This window comes from Nyctibius grandis, chromosome 5 (genome assembly GCF_013368605.1).
Source record: "Nyctibius grandis isolate bNycGra1 chromosome 5, bNycGra1.pri, whole genome shotgun sequence".
NCBI lineage: Eukaryota > Metazoa > Chordata > Aves > Nyctibiiformes > Nyctibiidae > Nyctibius > Nyctibius grandis.
Window position 1 is genome coordinate 60,685,070 of NC_090662.1, and position 18,794 is coordinate 60,703,863.

The 18,794-nt window shown below is 53.7% G+C and overlaps 1 protein-coding gene across 2 annotated transcripts; it reads left to right on the top strand.

Annotated features, from left to right (window-relative positions):
* Positions 1-268: 268 nt before the first annotated feature.
* Positions 269-18,347, top strand: PDGFB (platelet derived growth factor subunit B). Of its 2 annotated transcripts, none has more exons than XM_068400946.1 (7): positions 269-1,218; positions 7,880-7,976; positions 11,621-11,704; positions 12,202-12,407; positions 14,138-14,279; positions 14,688-14,857; positions 16,097-18,347. In XM_068400946.1, the coding sequence occupies exons 1-6, from the start codon at positions 1,129-1,131 to the stop codon at positions 14,822-14,824; spliced, it is 756 nt and encodes a 251-aa protein (XP_068257047.1). In that variant the 5' UTR covers positions 269-1,128; the 3' UTR covers positions 14,825-14,857; positions 16,097-18,347. The 2 variants fall into 2 exon arrangements, with proteins under 2 accessions (XP_068257047.1, XP_068257048.1); XM_068400947.1 differs by having other exon boundaries at positions 14,688-14,853.
* The last annotated feature ends 447 nt before the right edge of the window (positions 18,348-18,794 follow it).

The following is an 18,794-nucleotide window of genomic DNA, read 5'->3' on the forward strand; positions in this document are numbered from 1 at the left end:
GAGGAGGAAGGAATTTCTGTCCCCGTTCCTCACGCGATATTAAAGCCACATTATACGGGTTATTACAGCATTAGTCATTTTTAATTAATTTATCATTTGAATTAACACACTTTTTATTTTGTCAGCAATGGACTGCTACTCCCTCCCTAGATTTTTCGCCTTGATACCCAGCCAAGAGGAGGATGGCAAGTTATGCTCCACCCATCTCCTCTCCTTTATAAAAGGAGCAGCCCCGGGTGCCAGTTTAGTCTCTCTTGCAGCTCGCAGACTAAAATAAAGACCCATCGGCTCGCTCGCCTCCCCTTCAATTTTACCTTTTCCGCTTTTATTTTTTTTTCTTTCTTGTTGCAACAGAGCAGGGGAGGCAGCAGCGGCTCTGCTCTGAGGCTTGTCAAGGCTCAGCGCACGCACACGCAACCCAGGGCAAAAGCATTTGCTCTCACCTGTCTCCAAACCCAAAACAAACCTCACATCCAAGCAAACCGCCAGCACTGTGAAAGAGAAGGCGCCCAAGCCAGAATCTAATGTAAGGGGAAGACATTCAATGTACCGTAGCAACTCGTCGCTAAAAAGCAAGCAGGAGTGAAGAAGAAAAGGAGCATTTTAAAAAAAAATGACACCTTAAGGAAGAAGATTTTATTTTTGGATTTCGTACCAAACTTTGGAAAAGTTTTTTTGTTTCTAATTCTTATTTTGTGCATCTTTTTCTAAGAATATTGAGCTGTTGTTACCTGCACGTAGAACCTTTTACATGTATATATTTTAAAAGGACGACAACCAAGAGGAAAAAACAGCATGTGGACCACCTAGCAAAAGGCAACACCAAAGCATCCCTTGCAGAGAGGGGGGACACAGACCCTGGATGCGTACCATTTCAAGGGACTGCATCTTTTTCCCACTGGCCTTATGAGATAGCACAGAGGTAGGCGGGTCACCGAGCATTACTTCTGTCTCCCCTCACCACCACCACCACCACCTCTTCTTCTTCCAAGGGCTCCTGCCACCACCCCACCAGCAGCCCTGCCCGGAGGGGCAATGGGAACCCGCGGCGCCCTCGATGCCTGAGGCCGGGCGGCCGCGGGGCTCTTCTGTGCGGGAAGCGCTTCCCTCCCCCGGGGCTCGCCGTCCATGTGCCCGCAGCCGGCGGGGCCTGAAGTCGGCATGAATTTCGGCGTGGTCTTCGCGTTCATCCTCTCCCTGCCCCTGGCCCGCCTGGAGGTGAGTTTCCGTCGCCGGCAGCGGGAGGTGCTGCCGAGCCGCGAGCCCAGGCGGCGGCGGGGGGGGACCGGCGGCGGCGCCTCTCGCCCCGCAGGTGCGGCGGGGTGAAGCCCGGGGGAGGCGCGGTGGGAAGCGGAGCTGCACGGCGGGGGCGAGGAGCCCGGGGCGGGCGACGGCTTTGCGGACCCCTTCTGAGGGAAGGGCTCGGCAGGGGCGCGGGCGCGCTGATGGCCCCCGGCCCTCACGGGGGAGCTACCGCTGGGGCCGGTTTCCCGGCTCGCAGCGGGGGCTGCTCTCCCCGCTCAGGAGGGGCTGCCCCCCCCTTCCCGCTCAGGACGGGCCCCTCCGGGAACGCTTCGTGTGGGAATAAACCCACCCCCGTGTATGGCCCGGGCTGGAGGGGAGACGGGGAGACCGGGCTGAAGCGGTGCCTGGTTAACGCGGGCGCCGGGGGTGCTGCTGGGGAGCGCCGGGGAGCCCCGCAACCTCCTGCCCCGCCGGCAGCTTGGCCCAGCGCTGTCAGCCTGTGGCGCGGTGCCAGCCGGCGGCTCCGCCGAGCCTCTCCTCGCCCCCTCCGGTTATTTTGGCATCGCGGCGTGTGCGAGGCAGGGACCGTGGGTTCCCCGCTCTCCACCTCCGGAATAACGCAGGGCGTGAAACCCAACGGGGCATCGCCAAGGGGCCGGTGGAGAAAGGGCGGGGGGCTTTGAAAGGGGTGAGGAAGGGGACAGCGTGGCCGGGGACGCCTACACCGGGGTGGCACGGTTGTTGGGTGAGGTGTGTGTCCAGCTGGGGCCGTGGGAAGAGGCAGGAGGTGAGTGTCTGCTGCGCTTGCACGGTCGTGCCGGCATCTTGTCCTGCAGCCCTGCACGCTCTGCTCAGGAGGCAGCCAGGCACAGGGCGGGGGGCGGGTGGTGGATTTGGCTGGTGATCGTACACCCCAACCCTCTTTGGCTTACCTATGTGGAAATCAAAGCTTCACCCTGTGCCATGGTCGAGGAAGAGGAGCCCCAGCACCCCAAATCCTTCAACTTGTGCTGCCACCTTTTATCGTCTGATCGCATGCAGACTGAGGGGATCAGAAAGCCCCTGACATTTACACACAGCGCTCGGTGCCCGCTTCAGCTCTACCCAAGGTGGCAAAACTGTGGGTTGGTTCTGCAGCTTGGGGGTTGTCAGGGCAGGAAATATCCTTCCACCAAAACTTTCCTCCCTTCGCATAATTTCTTTTCCTTCCTCATTTTCGGGCAGCCCCTCTTGTGGGCGGCAGGGAAGGGGTTGCGTGTGAAGCATCACATCACCTCCGTGTGGGCCCGTTTTGCCCTTGCCCAAGCCGCAAAGGGAAGCAGTTAGAGCTGTGGGCTGCCCAGTGGTTATGTTTGTTTTGGGCAGAGGATAGTATTTCCTCTGTGTGTGGCTCAGATCTCTTTCTGTCATGCAATATGAAACATCAGCTATGGTTGGTGCTGGGGAAGGGTGAAGATGGAAGTGTCTGATCCCAGGGGGTTGTTATTCTGCGCTGTGATCACATTAAAAGACTGCACAGCTCTATGACAGCCTAGTAGGGTTAGGCTTTGGGAATTTTGCCTCTAGGTTTCTTGGGAGGAATCGGGATATTTGTCATTTTATGACCAAAGAACCATGAAGATTTCTGCTTGGGTAGATGCTTCTGCCTGCAGCCAATCGCCACATCTACTTTGAGGGCAGTGTGTTGCACCTCTGCACCAAGCACATACAACGCGACTCCTACCCGGCTGCTGAACCATAGTCATCCTCTGAATGGGGCTTGCACCTCCTCCCCAGCCCTGCCAGAGAAAGTGCATGGGGAACAGTAGCTCCCCCTGATCAGCAGAGGCCTGAGCCAGGAGATGGAGCCTCATGAGTCCCTCTCCTTCTTCGATCACACCCATCTGGAGCTGGAGGGCCCTGGAGCGGGAGGGAGTACGAGCCTCAGCGGGAAGGTATTTGCCAGTTGGGAAGCGAGGATGCTAAACCAATTTGCATTTGCCCCGCGGGCTATAATAGTTGCTTTGCAACATTTGCAGAGATGGGCTGAACCCGTCGTGGTTGCGCTGGGGTGAAGCCCCACTGGCAGGGCTTTCTGGAATTCCCGAGGAATGGGGTGCGGCTGGGTGCTTGCTTATAACCTGGGCCCAGCTCCGTGTCGCGTCTTCCTGGTGCACGGCTCCGGGGCTCTTCCCGAGTCTTCCTAGCATGAGGCTGTGACAAGGACAAAGCGGTGGAAGGCCGGGATGGGTGACATGTCTGGGGTGAGCTCGTGGAAGGAGCCAGGAGAGTCGTCCCTGCCTCCGTCTCACCGTCAGCTGATGCGCAGCAGCAGAAGAGAATGACAGTGGTTCCTGTGCTGTTTCCATCGCTGCTGGTACACAACCGTCCCCGGGGGGTGGAAATGCCTCCAGCCCTTGCAGGGGAAGTGTGAGGGGAGCATGGAGGAGCAGGGTGGGGCAGTGGAGTCCCCCTTGAAATGGAAAAAGAATGGGTAGGTCTGGCTATATTTTAGGAACCTGGGGTAGATCAAATGTTAAGTTTGATCCTTTTAAGGGAGGAAAACGTAAGCCGCTGTCCCACATGGAAGGGGCTCGTGCAAGGAGGGTTGTGCCTGCTGCGGGGAGAGGCACTCATGATCCTCCGGCAGCTGGATGTCGGGGTCCCCCTGTAGCTGGGAGTGGTGCTGGAAGGGTGTAAGCCCCGTGCCAGGGGAGCAAGAGCCTCTGGGATTCAGCGGACCGGTGCACCTGGTCTTGCTCTCTGCCAGGGAATGCGGTGGAGTGTCCCCTTGGGGTCCCCATATCAGCTTCAGAGGGAATTAAAAAATGCTGTTTGTTTGTTATTTTTTTTTTCCTGGGTGATCACTGGAGACCCTGCTGCCAAGATCCCCTGCCACAGTCAGTGTGGGGGTGCTCAGGAAAGTCCTCCTCTCCTGGGCAGAGGAGCAGGTAGCTGGGTGCTTCCCTGCCCTGGGCTGGTGGTGCTGCTACCCTTCTGTCCTTCCCTGTGCAGTCACACGTGGGTGTGTAGACACACCACACAAAAAAAGAGAGCTGGAGGAGTCCTCACCTTGGGAGTGTCCTTGGCTGGTTTCTTTGAGCCCTGAGGGTCTGCCTTCCCTGCCAGTTGCACAATCCTTGCTCCCTCCTCCTCTGCATCTGCTGTGCTACCAAGTGAGGCACACCTTCAGGCAAGGCTCTGAAACCCTTGCCTGTGAGTAGCCGCAGGGAGGACTGGAGCACAGCCCTGCATATTCCCTGTGCCACCTCGGTGGCAGCAGCTGATCGCGGTGGGTCATTTCAGCATCCCTCATGCTCAAATCATACATTGGTGGGAAGCTCCAGGGGCGATGGATGGTGAGGTTAAGGATGAGGCTGAGTTTGGGAGAACGTGTGTGTGGGGACGGGGGAATGTCCCGTTGGCAGGGCATTGCTGCACGTGTATCGGTTTGCAGTGGCCAAACAGCCCTGCTGACGTCTGGGAGGAGGAAGGCAAAGCTGATGTGCCGAGAGGCCCTGGTGTCTCCGCCACAGTGCAGAGCGACGGCTGGGCAGGCAGGACCCCTGCCCGGGTGCTCTGCTGCCTTGTGTCAGGTGTGCCACGGCTGTCACCCCCCAAGTGCCAGCAGCCAAGAGAAGGGGAGGGAACATCCCTGCCAGGGCACTGGCAGAGCACAGGGTGCCCCTGCGGTTCAGGGGAGAGCCAGGCACTGGGGGCAGAGGGAGGAAGGGAGGGAGGGAAGAACAAACTTACTTTCTTCTAGGAATTCAGGGCCTCGCAGGAATACAAGGCCAGGCCTTGGGGCACTTGACAGCCAGCCAGGAGTCCATTGAGACAAAAGTCTTCTTTGATCTGCCGCACAGTTAAAAAAGGAGATTGTTAACCTGTGTTAGACAAATAACTCCACAGGAGCCACTAAGCAGGAAAAGCACCACCTGCTTGGGCTGGTCTGTTGGGGATCCCACTTCTTCCAATGCTTCTCTGCCTTCTGACCCCATGGAATCAGGTGGAGGTGGCTGATGGACCTCTGCTTCCCTGTGTCCCATCCCCACCAAGTGCCCCAAGCCCAGGTGTGCACAGTCCCCCAGTCTCAGAGCCTCCCAGGTACAGGGCTGGGATGGAGGGCCAGAGGCGTGGCTGTTCCCAATCACAGACCCCAAAGGGAGCAAGGCCAAGCCATGCAGCTCAGGTCTGCGTAGCTGCTCTTAGGCCAGCCTTGGACACGGTTCTGCAGCACTAGAGGAAAGTAAGCAGCTTCACAGGCTTGCAGTTGTCACTGGCAGAGCTGCCTCACAAACCCCAAGGAGGAGGACAAGATTATGAGCCGTGTGGGCTGGTGACACACCGTAGCCGTGCTGATAGTATCTGCAACAAGAAAAAATTGGCACCTGAAACTGCTGCTGTGAGCAGGGAGCGGAGCTTATTCCTACAGGCAGTCCCCAGCAATCCAGCTCCTGAGGGCCTGCATTTGCAATCCCTGGTTCGTGTCTGTTCCCCCTGCTCAGTTAGCAAGGTGACATCTCCCAGCTCACCTCCAAAGTCACCCAGTCTCGTAGCACCTGCCCACGCTCTCTCCCAGCGAGTGCCGGAGTTTAAAATAAAGTTCCATTTCCTACACGTGTTAAATGTCAGGAAGCACCAGGGGCATCCATGTGCAGCAGCGTTCGTACACAAGTGCACCCGGCTGACAGGTGCAAACATTAAAAAGCCTGCAAAAAACCCCAGCGCTGGGCTCTGGCTGCAAGTACTGGGAACTGCAGATAATCCCTTTTCCAGAAAACGCCGTGTGTGGTGCAAGGCAGGGGAGTGCTGCAGAGCCTCTCTGGTGCTGGGCTGTTGATCCCACTCTTCCTCACACGGCAGGAGTTGTCAGAAGGCATCTTCATTTCGCAGCTATTCAGTGATCCCTGAATTATACAAGTCTCTCTCTCGCTGCGCATTCATCACTGATGCTGCTTCCCTCTCCCTCGGAGACCGAGGGAGTAATGCCTGGGGATGTAAAATCTGCTTTTCACTGCAGGCGGACAGCCAGATCTGTGGTGAGATGTGACAGCGACAGGGACGGAGCGGGGCAGAGAGGCTCGATCTGACTCGAGCTCTCTGATGGATCTGGCTGCAGATGTGTAAGACACTAGCGTTGTCTGCTCTGCAGCTATCCCAGGAGGTTTCTGCCCCGTGACTTGGGCTGCAGCAGACTTCAAGCCACCGCATCCTAGTTTAAGTTATAGTATTAAAGGGTGGGCTAGCAGGGCTGAAGAGGGAGGACTCCTATTGCCACGTTAGGAGAGGCGAAGGGCAGGTGGCCAAGGGACAGGCACGTGTAGGAGGGTGCCAGTCTCAAGCAGCCATGCAAAAGTGGCCACAGGTTTGGGCTAAAGCCCTCAAGGTTTAAAAGCCCAAGTTTAACCACCTGCCGGGCGGTTTTCCTCCACCCCAAGTGGAAGGGAAATGTTCTGCACTGAAGGCAGGCGGGGAGGGAATAGCTGTACTCTAGAAGGACCACACAGGTGCCACCAACTGCCCGTAAAAACCCACATGAAAATCCCTGCGTTTCACAAGCACACGAGCCAAGTTCTCCTCTCAGTTACTGGGGCATGTGTAGGGCTGTGGCTCAGATGGCATCCCGAGCCTGGCTGAAAGAGCAGCTTTTCCGCATGAGTAGCCCTGAATGAAGAGAGCTAGGAGCTAAGCAAACACTTTGCCCAGTACTTTCCTTCGTCTCTTTTTCTAGCCTTTCGGAAGTGTGTTTTAATCAGTGCTTGCTTTCCCACACCACTCCTTTGTAGTCTCGTTAAGTGCTGTCACTGGGGCCCATTCAAGCCTGCTGCCAGAGTAAAATTCCCAAGAGATTGATGGCGTCGCACCTGCCCACACAAACCCTGAATTTGGCCCATCGTCGGACGTCTATAAACCTGCTTACTTAAGGCTTTTTGGCACTGGCGTGCAATGACATCCACACTCCCATGTGTTTCTTCATCCGAATCAGCCTCCTCATCCCACTGCCTTGAACAGCCTTTCATGTCCTCCCTGCAGCGTTTGTGGTTTCACCACGGGCTCATGCCGGAGCAGCCTCAGCTGCGAAGGTCAATCTTCCTCTCCAACCCCCACCTTTTTTTTTTTTTTTAAAAAAAAGAGTATGCAAATGATGTATATTATTGGGCCGCTGTGGTTTGGAAACACACGCGCGCGCGCACGCACATCCACACGATATCTGACAAAGCCCGCGAGGGAGTTTCATAACAGAGGGAAATATTGGGAAGTTTTTTATCTGATAGCATAAGGGAAGTCTGTTAAAACGCCTTTACTGCAGGCAGCAGGAATGAGAGGCCACCTGGAGAAGTCATACAGCACCGGAGGAAGAAGCCTTGCTGGCTCCTTGCATAGCGTTCGGGGCTCTGCTGCGCCGCCTGGGCATTTTTTGGCTTTTTCAGTCTCCCGACCACTTTGTGAGAGGCAGCGAGCAGGGCTCTCTCGCTTTTGCTCAGGTTTCAGGCTCATGCCTTCATGAGGGCATGTCTTTGCGTTTTGCTGATTCTGTCGTGCCTCCTCCATGCTCCTTCGATTCCCCCCACTCCCCGTGACGCAGTCAGTATTTGCAGATCACCTCTCTAATGCTTGTTTCTCCCCTTCTTTTCTTTTTGTCATCTGGCAGGGGGACCCCATACCTGAAGACATTTATGAGATTTTGGGTGGCAGCTCAGTGCGCTCCATCAGCGACCTCCAGCGTGCCCTGCGGATAGACTCCGTAGGTAAATCTCTTCACCGAACACTCCTCTATTTTTTCTTAACTCTTTGCCGGGGAGGGAGGGGATATTCTGTTTTCCTGCAGGCACACTATCAACAGATCTCACTAGAGAAAAGTCCTATGAGGAGCAGCCGAGGGAACTGGGGTTGTTTGGTTTGGAGAAAAGTAGGCTGAAGGGAGACCTTATCGTTCTCTACAACTACCTGAAAGGAGGTTGTAGCGAGGCAGCTGTTGGTCTCTTCTCCCCAGTAACAAGTGATAGGACGAGAGGAAAACGGCCTCAAGTTGTGCAAGGGGAGGTTTAGACTGGATATCAGGAAAAATTTCTTCACCAAAAGGGTTGTCAAGCATTAGAACAGGCTGCCCAGGGAAGTGGTGGAGTCACCATCCCTGGAGGTATTTAAAAAACGAGTAGATGTGGTGCTTAGGGACATGGTTTAGTGGTGGACTTGGCAGTGCTGGGTTAATGGTTGGACTTGATGATCTTAAAGGTCCTTTCCAACCAAAACGATTCTATGATTCCATGATTCTATAAATATAGGAACCATTCAGGAGCCAAGCCCTGGCTATTTACACACCTAGCCCCCCTGAAACCTGTGGGAGTTAGGCAACTAGATGCCTTTTTAGATCTCCTCCTAACTGCCTGGTCTACTGGGGGACACTGGCTTCCAAAAATAATAGGAGATGGGCAAGGTAAGTGCAAGGAACTGAGGTCAGCACTTTTCACCCTGGAAGATGCACACGCAGGGCTTGAATTGGCCAAGGATCAGTTTAGGAGGTGGAGAAATGGGAGGTGGAAATAGGGTGATAGGGGAGGAAAGGGCTGAGTGGGTTCTCAGGTTTAGCATCCACAAACGGCCACCAGCTCCCAGAGGCTCTTAGGATGAGAGCAGCAGGGCACGTGTCCGTGGGTGAGATACGGGGCAGGGGCTAAGTCAGGGTAGCGTCGCTTCACCTCCTGCCCGCAGATAAGAGCTCCGGGGGCTGTAGGGCTTCGGGGTCACTTGGCCAGGGCTGAGCGTGGCAAGCGGCAGGAGCGGCGAAGCGTGGAGGGGTCGGCACGTGTGGGAATTGGAGCACGCGCCACGGCGGCGGGGCTGGCCCAGGAATTTATTTATAAACGGTCTCTTCAGAGCAAATTCCTTTCTATTCTAACCCTGCTCCCGCCCGTCGTCCCCCGACCCCCCCAGCTCGCCTTCTCTCTCGTGTTTTGTCTGTTTGGAGCTTTGTAATCCTTGCCGAGACACTATCTATGGGGGAACAGAATTTCCTGCTTTTGTTTCCTATGCCAGTCCAACAACTGGCGCAGTCTCAAAAGCATTCCCGCTGCCTTTCAAAATGGCCCTGGAGGGGCAGGGGGAGGAAAAGCAAGGGGGAGGGCACCAGCTGCGTTCAGCTATTGTTTGCCTTAGAAAGAGGCGATGAGGCTCCCCACCACTGCCAGGGCCGCTCCCTGCCCTCACCAGTTCCCTCCTCCTCGTCCACGAGCCACACAATGGGGCAACTTCCAAAATTAGCTGTGCTGGATTGTCCCAGGCTGGTCCCCCCACCCCAGCCATCTTCAGTGCTGACCCAGGGTGTAGAAGGACAACCTGGGGGAGGGACTTGGTTTTCAATAGGAGATTTGTTTCGAGTCAACAGTTGTTGCTATTTTATTTTCCCTCTCTCTTCTCTCATCAACTCAACCTCTGCGCAAAAGGCAGCCCCCACCCTCGTTTGATGAAATGCCAGGCGATGCAGGATGGAGGGGTGGGGAAGGAGAGGCTGAGAAGATGCGTGCAGTCTGTCATGTCCCGGTGTCTAAGGAACAGATACATCTCTATCGCAGTTACTAACCGCCCTCACAGTTAAGAAATAAAATGGGCTTCTCTTGTTGGCTTGTAAAGCCCAGGGGTATGGGAGAAAGGGTGCAGAGCTTTGAGTCACTGGTTTCACTTCAGGTCCCGGATGGGAAAAGCTGGTCAGGGAAACAGAAAAGGGTGCTGTGAAGCTGTCTCTTTACTGTTCCCTGTGGCTCTCATCTGCTCCCAGGTAGTGACTGAGGGGCATCACCATTCACTTGCCCTGTGTGGAATTAGTGTGTCAGCAAATAAGTGTATTAGCAAAATAATCCCAAAGTGGCTGGAGCTATTCCCTGGGCTGTCCATGCACCATGTACATGTCACTGTTGCTGCTCTCCACTGACTGCATAGAGAGCCAGGATTAGGCAGCTCCAGGAGGCAGATGAGCTGAGATACTGCTCTCCTGACCTTAGACACTACTGTAGAGCCAACAACAGAGGTGTGTAGAGCGGGGTCACCTCCCTTAACTGTGGCTGCCTGCAAAGCAGGCATGCCCATCTAAGTCAGTCATCCAGACACCCTCTGTAAACCCTAGAGAGCTACATGTCCTTCTAGAGTGTGATCCACCAGATCTCATTTTGGGTGTGCGCCTCAGGGTGAGGTGTCCTAGAACTGATCACACCTCTGCAGCTACTTTAAAGGGTGTCTCTCTGTCCACCTCATGCGTAGATGTTGACTGCTCAGGCACATGATTCCTGCCTTGTGAATGCAGCGTCTGTGCACCCATCCCAAATCCTTCAGCAATTGCTTCGGAGCTGAGCAGAGAGCAAAGTCCCTCCTCTCCCTTATAAGAGGGCTGCGCTAGGGCAGGGCTGAGGAAGAGGAATGGGACATGATAGGTATGGGAAGTCTGCTCCACTGCACATCTGATAAACAGAGATCTTCCACTGGCCCCAAATTCCCTTTAAGAAAATTGCTCCCTTGATGCTGACGTCCATTCAGCTTCCTTCAGCTGCTAAAGCAGGTCAGAGAAGGAAAGAGCTGTGGCTGGGTGGGAGCTATCTCTGAGTGCAGCCATTGTCCGGAGCTCAGGAGGGGCTGCGTGTTGGAGTGCTCCATGGGGATTATGGGCATTTCTCTATTCAGCGCTTCCTATGGGAAAAAGCAGTGGGGTGGGAGGGAACTGCTCAGGGCTGGCCTGAATGCTCAGTCTTCCTCTCCCATTGCTGATTGAACTACCTCCAGATCCTGCAGCTTACCTTAGAGCAGTATAGGGGAAAAGAAATTTTAACTTTATTTTTCTGTTCTCTGTCATAAAACTGACTCTAACCTAGAGTGGCTGCAGTGGTTTAGGAGAGAGAAAGCAAGCACCCCACCTCCCACCCGTCATCCCCTTCACCTGCCCTCTCACCCCCCAACTCTCCCAGTCCCAAGCCATCCCAGCAAGGCACCTCAGTGTTATATACCAAGCTTTCTGCTGGTCCCATCTGGTCTTTGACCCTCCTTGCTGTATCCTGGTCTCAGCCAGCTGATCTGAATCCCCTGCTACTCCTTTCTGACACCAGAAAGCCCTGCCGTAGGCCTTGTCATTCTTGAGCTGGAGTTTTCCTCTCCCAGACCTGACTGGGACCCCTCTTTCACGATAGGCTTGTTGCTTTAAGCTGCCTAGTCTGAGCCAAGAGCAAACCTAGAGTGTCCATGTCCCAGTACAGCTGTGACCTTGCTGATGGATTTACACCTAGCGTGACATACTGGGGCCGTGGCTTATCCCAGGTCTCTGCACTTCGCCTGATGAGCAGAGCACAAGTGCCTGCTGTCTTCTTCTGCCTCTACCCACTGCTATTAGGTCATGTCTTTCCCTTTGCAGAGGAGGATAGCTCGAGCCTGAACCTGAATGCAACTCAGCCCGGTCAAAACCCTGTGGCCCTGTCTCGAGAGCGACGAAGCCTAGGTGAGTCGGGGGTCTTGCACCTTGTGATTGTTGGGGCACTCACCTGAGAAACTGTGGCTGGGTGCAGATGCATGTCTGAGACACATGTGTGGGGGGAGAGGTTATAGTGCACATGGATGTGTAGATGGATGAGAAGGAGGGTCTGGGCCTCATGTAGGAGCTGGGTGTTACGCTCCAGGAGGGCAGGAGAGGGAGTCTGAAGCTCTGCAAGCTGCTCTGCTTTAAATCCCCTTGGTGCTCATGTACTCTACAGAAGTGTCACCTCCTGCCTAGGAATGCTGCTGCAGTGAGAAGCATCATTTTACTGAGGGCTCCTCCACAGGGTGCAGCTCTGTCCAGGGAGGGAGGTGGAGGAGTGGGAGAAGGAGAAAGAATGTGTGTGTGTGTGTGAGAGAGAGCTGTGTGGGGTCTTTCTTTTCCAGCAGAGGTGGCTGCAGTGGGTTGGTAACAGCTGCAAAGCCCGTTTCATCCCACCTTTTTCTCTTGGCCCTCCATAGATGCTCTGGCAGCAGCAGAGCCAGCTGTCCTCGCGGAGTGCAAGACGCGGGAGGTGGTCTTTGAAATCTCACGCAACATGGTAGACAGCACCAACGCCAACTTTGTGGTGTGGCCGCCCTGCGTGGAGGTGCAGCGCTGCTCCGGGTGTTGCAACAACCGCAATGTGCAGTGTCGTCCCACGCAGATTCGCGTCCGGCACGTCCAGGTAAGGGAGACGCCTCCCGTTGCTCCCTCCTCCCACAGCCCACCTCCATCCCTACCCACCCAAAAACCAAAACCACAGCGGGTCTCAGGTGCAAGGCTCACACAGCTGTCTCTCCCCTCGCACCCCCTCTGCAGTCACGTCTTCTGCATTAGCCACACAGGGCTGCAGCTGCTGGCGCGGAGTGACGTCCATGCCAGCTACTCGGAGGGCCGGTGCTGTCCAGCAGCTGGGGACTGTCACCATAGCAGAGCTACAGGGCACCGTCCCCAGCTGCAGCTCCGCGCCGCAGCTATTTCTGTGGCTGTAGACAGCCTTTGCTGTGTTAGGGCGGGAGGAACAGGACGCTTTCATCGCGGAAACTGTTTTTGATGCAAAAAGAGGAGAGCTTGCAGTGTCAGTGCTCTATCCCCTCACTGCTGCTGCAGCTTCTTCCCAAGACATGCACTGGAGCAGCTTCTCCTCTTTCTCAGCCCCACAGTTACCTCCTGACCCACTCTGGCAGCAAGCAAACACCTGACAGCTAACGTCTTGCTCTGATCCTGCTCTCCTCACAGCTACCAGTGATCTCCTCTCAGCTTCCTCCCGGACAGCTTGTTTAAAAATAATATACGTCCCGTACTAATCCTCTGCCTGAGCCATAAGAGACACCCCCAGGCAGGCGGCAGAGGTTGGCTGGGAGAGGTTGTATTCACACAGCCCTTTTCATCAGGAAATTCCTTTCTCAGAAAAGCCAGGCTGAATGAGGGAAAAAATGGGGGGGAGCGAGAGTTGTTTTTGTGGAAAAAACAAGTGAGAGGTCAAAAGCCAGCCTGAAAAAGTGACCTGGAAATGGTTTCTTTGAGGACAGAGGTCTCTCTATTGTTTGGCTGGAAGTGTTTGTCTAGCGAGCAGTGTGTGGTCTGAAGCGTGTGGAGTGGGCTTTCAAGGAAAGATAAACAGCCTGGCTGCTTCGGTGCTGGCTGAGAGATGCTGCTGGGGGCAGTGGGTTTAGAGGAATTCAATCCCAGACGTGTGGCAGAGCAAGTATTTATAGCTTGCGGAGCACTTCAGGGACTGTGGTGTTGTTAGATAAGCTGAGTGGGGTCAGGCCCAGCGGCTCCTGGAGTGGGAGGACCCCCTAGAAAGCTCGTGCCCTGTCGTGGGATGTGGAACAGTGAGTCTTCCCTCTGAGTCAGCACTGGTGGAGAGTCCGAGGGAATTTCCAGAGCACCGCCTTTCCCGTGAAACACAGAGCTGTGGGCTTCAGCCCTGCGAGTTATTAAAGAGCTTGAGACAAATTCAGACAGGCCTCAGCAGAGCTGGTGAAGCTGTGTTTGCTTGTACTGGGCCTGAGTTTTTCTCCTTTTGCCCTTCCTGTAGGATCCTGTGGGAATTACTTCTGGTTGCCCCCCGGTCTTCAGCATCACCTCTGTCAGAAACAGGCTAGCGTGCTCTGCACGTCCCATGTTTCTGTCTGCGATCAGCCAGTCACCCTACTTAAGCAGCAGCAATGGTTAGGAATGGGGGAAACAACCAGTCACATCCAAACTTGCCTGGTCTAGGTCTGCTCTTCTGATGTGTGCAGAATTAGCTCCCATGCACACCACCCCTGAATTTGAACCGTGCTCTATAAACTGCCTTCTGACCCTTTAGGAAGAAAGCCGGTACTGAAGCTCACTGACGCTGGTTATTTTTACAGAGTGGGAGCTGCAGCTGCATTCATCTTTTGCTTCCCTCCCTCTTCCCAATAGGTGAACAAGATTGAATTTGTCCAGAGGAAGCCAAAATTCAAAAAAGTTGTTGTGCCTTTGGAGGACCACGTGCAGTGTCGGTGTGAAGCGGTGTCCCGTCAGCCACCCAGGAACAGCCGGCCAGGGCCACGTGAACAGAGACGTAAGGATCTTGGCATTAGTAGAGTGGAGGGAGGCATGAGAAGAGAGGCTGGGGAGAGAGGAAAGAGCCCTCCGCTGGTTTCAATCTGCTTAGCTCCAGGGAATCCCATGGGCCTTCGCTGTTTTACACCAGCTGAGGCACCTTTCCCAGGTTGTCTGACTGCCAGCAAGGGGCTGAAACTGAGTGAAATGAAGGAGGGGAAGGTGAGAGGTGCGAGGAAGGGCATCGTGGGAAAAGGGAGAGGGCAGAGATGGTGGAGAACGGAGGGCAAGGGATAGAAGAACAGGAGAAGGAGGCCTTGTGGCCCTCCTGTTGCAGAGCTCTTTTTTGACAATGTGTGGAGAAAGATATTTCAATGTGACCCGGCTGCCCCTCGCTGTACAGACACTCTCCCCTCTGTTTTGGCAGGCTTGTCACCGTCGTTCACCACAGCTGCTGTCTCACAGAGGCAGCGAGTACGCCGGCCGCCGGCGCAGAAGAGGAAACATAAGAAGTACAAGCATGTCAACGATAAGAAAGTGCTGAAAGAAATCCTCATAGCATAGAAGTGCTGGCAGGGGAGAGAGAGCGCAAGGCAGGTAACAGCAAGCTGCTTTTCCAGGTGGGAGAAATGCTCTCCCAGGACACGGTTCTGCCCGAGCGCCTCGGACGCTTCCCACAGCACCAGCCACTCCTTCAGTGTGGGGCTACTTGAGGGCCTGGGTGTGATAAAACCGGGGCTGAAGGAGGGGGAAGGACTAGGCTGGGACCCAACGCATGCATCCTATTTATGGCTTTATGGCTCTTTGCAGAGGTGGAAGGATCATGCTGCAACCATACATGTTCTTGGGCCCTGCCCTCCCCTTTCTCTGCCTCCCTTACAGGCAGAGAGTGAGCCTGTCTTCTCTCTGCACCTAAATCCCCTCGGGGTCCATGTAATTCATCTCTTCTGTGGAGCAACTCTTGTTCTCCTTTCTCTATTGATTCTCCGTTGAAAGCAGAGAATTAATGTTGCTCTGGGGATCCCTTTTCCTTTTATTTCATTAGTTGAGTTGGCAGAATGACTGAAAAGCAAAGCAGCAGCACTTTTGGTTCATCGCTGTGCTAGTGGGAAGCCTGTGTGCATAAGAAAGGACATACCAGGGGAAAGGAGAACTGGAATCTCTGGCAAGAGATCTGGACTTTGTCAGTCCAGGGTCAGATTCTTCTTTCCCTGACTTGTGTAAACAGGAGCAATTCCTTTGTCATCAGAAGAATTTCACTGGTACAAGGGAAAGGAGAATAAGCTCTGGTTCCCTGGGAGAGAGGGAAAGGTGCAGAAAATAAAGAGTAGCCAGGGCACGGACCTGGGGGGCTGAATTTAGAGAGAGGCAGCACAGCCTAACAGGGAAAGCCCTGGCCCGTGACTCAGCAGTTCCAGCTCTGCCACAGCCCCTTGAATGAGCCTGGACCACTCACTTCACATTCGCTTCCCCTCGCCTTGGAGACGGGATGACGGGCTTCTACTGCATGGCATTTCAGGAGCTGGGGACGAGGGGCACCAGCCAGTGTCTTGAGATTGGTATTCCCACGCTTAGCACTACGATAGCTCTGATTATCCCAGGACCCTTCAGGCCAGCCCAAGGTTCCCAGGGTACAAATGATGCAAACCCATGTAAATCTCAGCTCTGGCTCAAGCTGTGCAGGGGAAAAAATAGAGAAAGTCAAAAGCCCTCCTGGGCTTCTGATCTGGCACTTTGACACAAACATTTGCAGAGGAGAAACTGGGAGAAGAGGGGAGTCGCAGAGGCAGAGGGCTACATATGCTAATGCCGTGTCTGTTTTTGTTTCACTTCCAGGTTTATTTAATATATTTTCTGTATTGCCCCTATGGGGTCCTTGGAGTGATAACTTTTCCTCTTTGTTCGTCTGCCTCGACGTCTGATTCAGACGGCAATTGGTGCTTCCCTTTCCATCAGTGGACCTTCTCCCACCAAAGCCTCTCCCTTCTTTCATTTATTAGCATAATTTTAAAGTTTTACACACACAAAAAAGGACAAACATGACCTATATATATATATATATATGAGAAAAGAACAAAGTGCAAATAAAACCATGAACCCTGGCAGCCACAACATGCTATGAGGACAGGACAATGCCTTCCCAGCTCCAGAGGACAGGATGGAAAATGTGAAAAGGAAAGTGGGTCCAATTTCTTCCAAGGGGAGGACAAAACCAAACAGGCAGAGGGCGGAAGAGGAATATTCTCCCTTCCCCTCGTGTTTCTGGTAAGGCTGGGGGGCCCAGCTGAGATCAACACTTGCACTGGACCTACATGTTGAAAACAGGCATATCTCAGATTGCGAGCGGCGACCCACGATGGAAAAATGCACTAAGGACTTTTATCGCGCTACCTGGACAGATATATATTTTTAATGTGCATGTGTATATTTTATTTTAAAAAAGAAAAACCAAAACCACTAAGATATACAACATCTCGGGGAACAAAACAAAAAAAACAAAACAAAACAAAACAAAGAAGCCAAATGCATTCCCTCCCCTCCCTTTCCCCTCCTGCTCCTGGTGCTGACTGGAAGGTGTTTGGATCGTGGGGAAGGAGCAGACAGCGGCAGAATCATCTCCACGCCCCCGGCCCCTGCCAAGGGGAGCCGTCTTTGCACATGCTGGTGGAGAATTCAACTTTCCAGGCTCGAACTCAGATTATTTTTTAAATTCGCTCTGTATGTGTGCGCGTGTATATCTGTGTGTATATATATATATACACGTGTGCGTGTGTGTGTGTATGTGTATTTATACATACATATATAAATATATATATATATGTTCTTAAATAGATTTCATTCCCCAGTGGCAGGAAGCTCAGAGACACATGTATACATCAGCTTCGTTGGGCTGGCAGAAAAGCACAGTTACTGCAACGTGCCTGAGAGGTCTGGGACGGGACAGGACAGTCAGAGACATCATCTGATCTCTCTCTGTCTTGTTGCCCTTTTCTCTCACTCTCCACCAACCCTCCAGCACAACTTCCTTGCAAGAGGTGAAGTGGCACCATAACAAGACCAACAACAGACAAACTTAGAAGCATGACTTAATCTCATCGAGCTGTCCTTGCCTGCTCTGTGATCCTGAAAGCAGAATCATGTCATTCCCCCGAGGCTTTTAACCCCTTCTCGGTGTCCTGCACACCATGCCTTCACTGATCTCTCCCTGCCCATGTCCCCGCATCTCCCATCTTTTTTCCTCACGTTTTCTCTCTCTCAAATTCCTTCTGGATTTTGCCTGTTAGATGTTCCAAGCCCACCTAGCTTGGAAGTTGGTCCAAGATGTGGGCAGCTCTGTGTAGGTGTAGAGAGAGAAACGAGGATGGTCTTTGCAGTTGGCAGCAGCTGTCTGAGACAGAAACGAGCCCTTCTAAGTGAGGAGGACTCGGAGAACAACTGGAGGGTCAGTTATATAGTCCCTCCCAGGCCACTGCTCTGGAGGAGGGAGGAGAGGACTCTGTGGGCAGGGGCTACTTCTGCACACCCAATATTCAGTCACCATTAGCAGAAATGTTACACATGATGGGAATTTCCAGCGTCACCTCGGAGTCCCAGTCTTCGATTGTGTCGTGCTGGGCGCTGCAGAGTTACACATGAAGAAAATGCCTGCTCAGAGCTAGCGTGGGGATTGCCTCCCCTTCTCCTCCTGCCTCCTGCCCTTTCTCCCCTCATGCACACACACACACCTCTGTTGTGGGGCAAAGCCCCGGAGGGAGCTGGGGGAAGGAGACAAAGCTGCAACCTGGGAGCTGTTACAAGTTGTGAAGGGACCCAGCCCTCGCCTCCTGTAAGCCCAGAGCACTTCTCGTACCACTGCAGAGGCAGCACATTGCTCCCTCTCTCCGACCCCAAGTCCTCAAGTCTTAAGACACTTTGTTTTCCTGTTCTAAAATCTGTTTCCTTTGGTTTGCAAAGATGGTGAGGTTTTATTTTATTTTAATTTTTTTTGCCTTTTTTTTTTAAATGTAAGATTAATTTATACTCAGTACTGTATTTAAAGTTGTAAAAAAAAAAAAAAGGAAACAATGAAACCAAACCTCTCAAACAACATTTTCTCTTTCTTTTGTGAACTGAATGAAATGCAGAGGCCAAACCAGCTCACCGCTGGGCAGAGAGGGATTACCAGGGCCTCCAGTTTCGTTTTCAGGACACTTATTCTGAGATTGCAGAGAGAAGCGACCCAAGCTGGGAAAGTCCTGGGAGCCCACGCACAGCCCTGCCCGTGGCCGGCGGTGCTGTGCTCCTCCTTCCCGCCTGCCACCCAGCACTTGGGCTGGTTTGAAATGACTCAGGCGCTGAGGATTTCATCTCGAAGAGGTCGCCTTCTCCTGAGCCACTCTGTTCAGACACCTGGCCAGAATTTCCCTGTGCTTTCATCTGATCTCCAGATTCCTCTGCTTTGAAGGGCTCGGGACAGTCGGCACTGTTTACGCTCCCCAGAGCTGTACAGTCGGCCTCTTCCCTCCTTAGTCACATCGTTTAGACACTGGCGGTC

Bases quoted from the DNA above. Each gene is read 5' to 3' on its own strand.
- PDGFB (XM_068400946.1), top strand. From the start codon at position 1,129: ATGTGCCCGCAGCCGGCGGGGCCTGAAGTCGGCATGAATTTCGGCGTG. The intron at 12,408-14,137 runs GTAAGGGAGACG...TCTTCCCAATAG, and splicing joins TTCGCGTCCGGCACGTCCAG to GTGAACAAGATTGAATTTGT. The intron at 14,280-14,687 runs GTAAGGATCTTG...CTGTTTTGGCAG, and splicing joins AGGGCCACGTGAACAGAGAC to GCTTGTCACCGTCGTTCACC.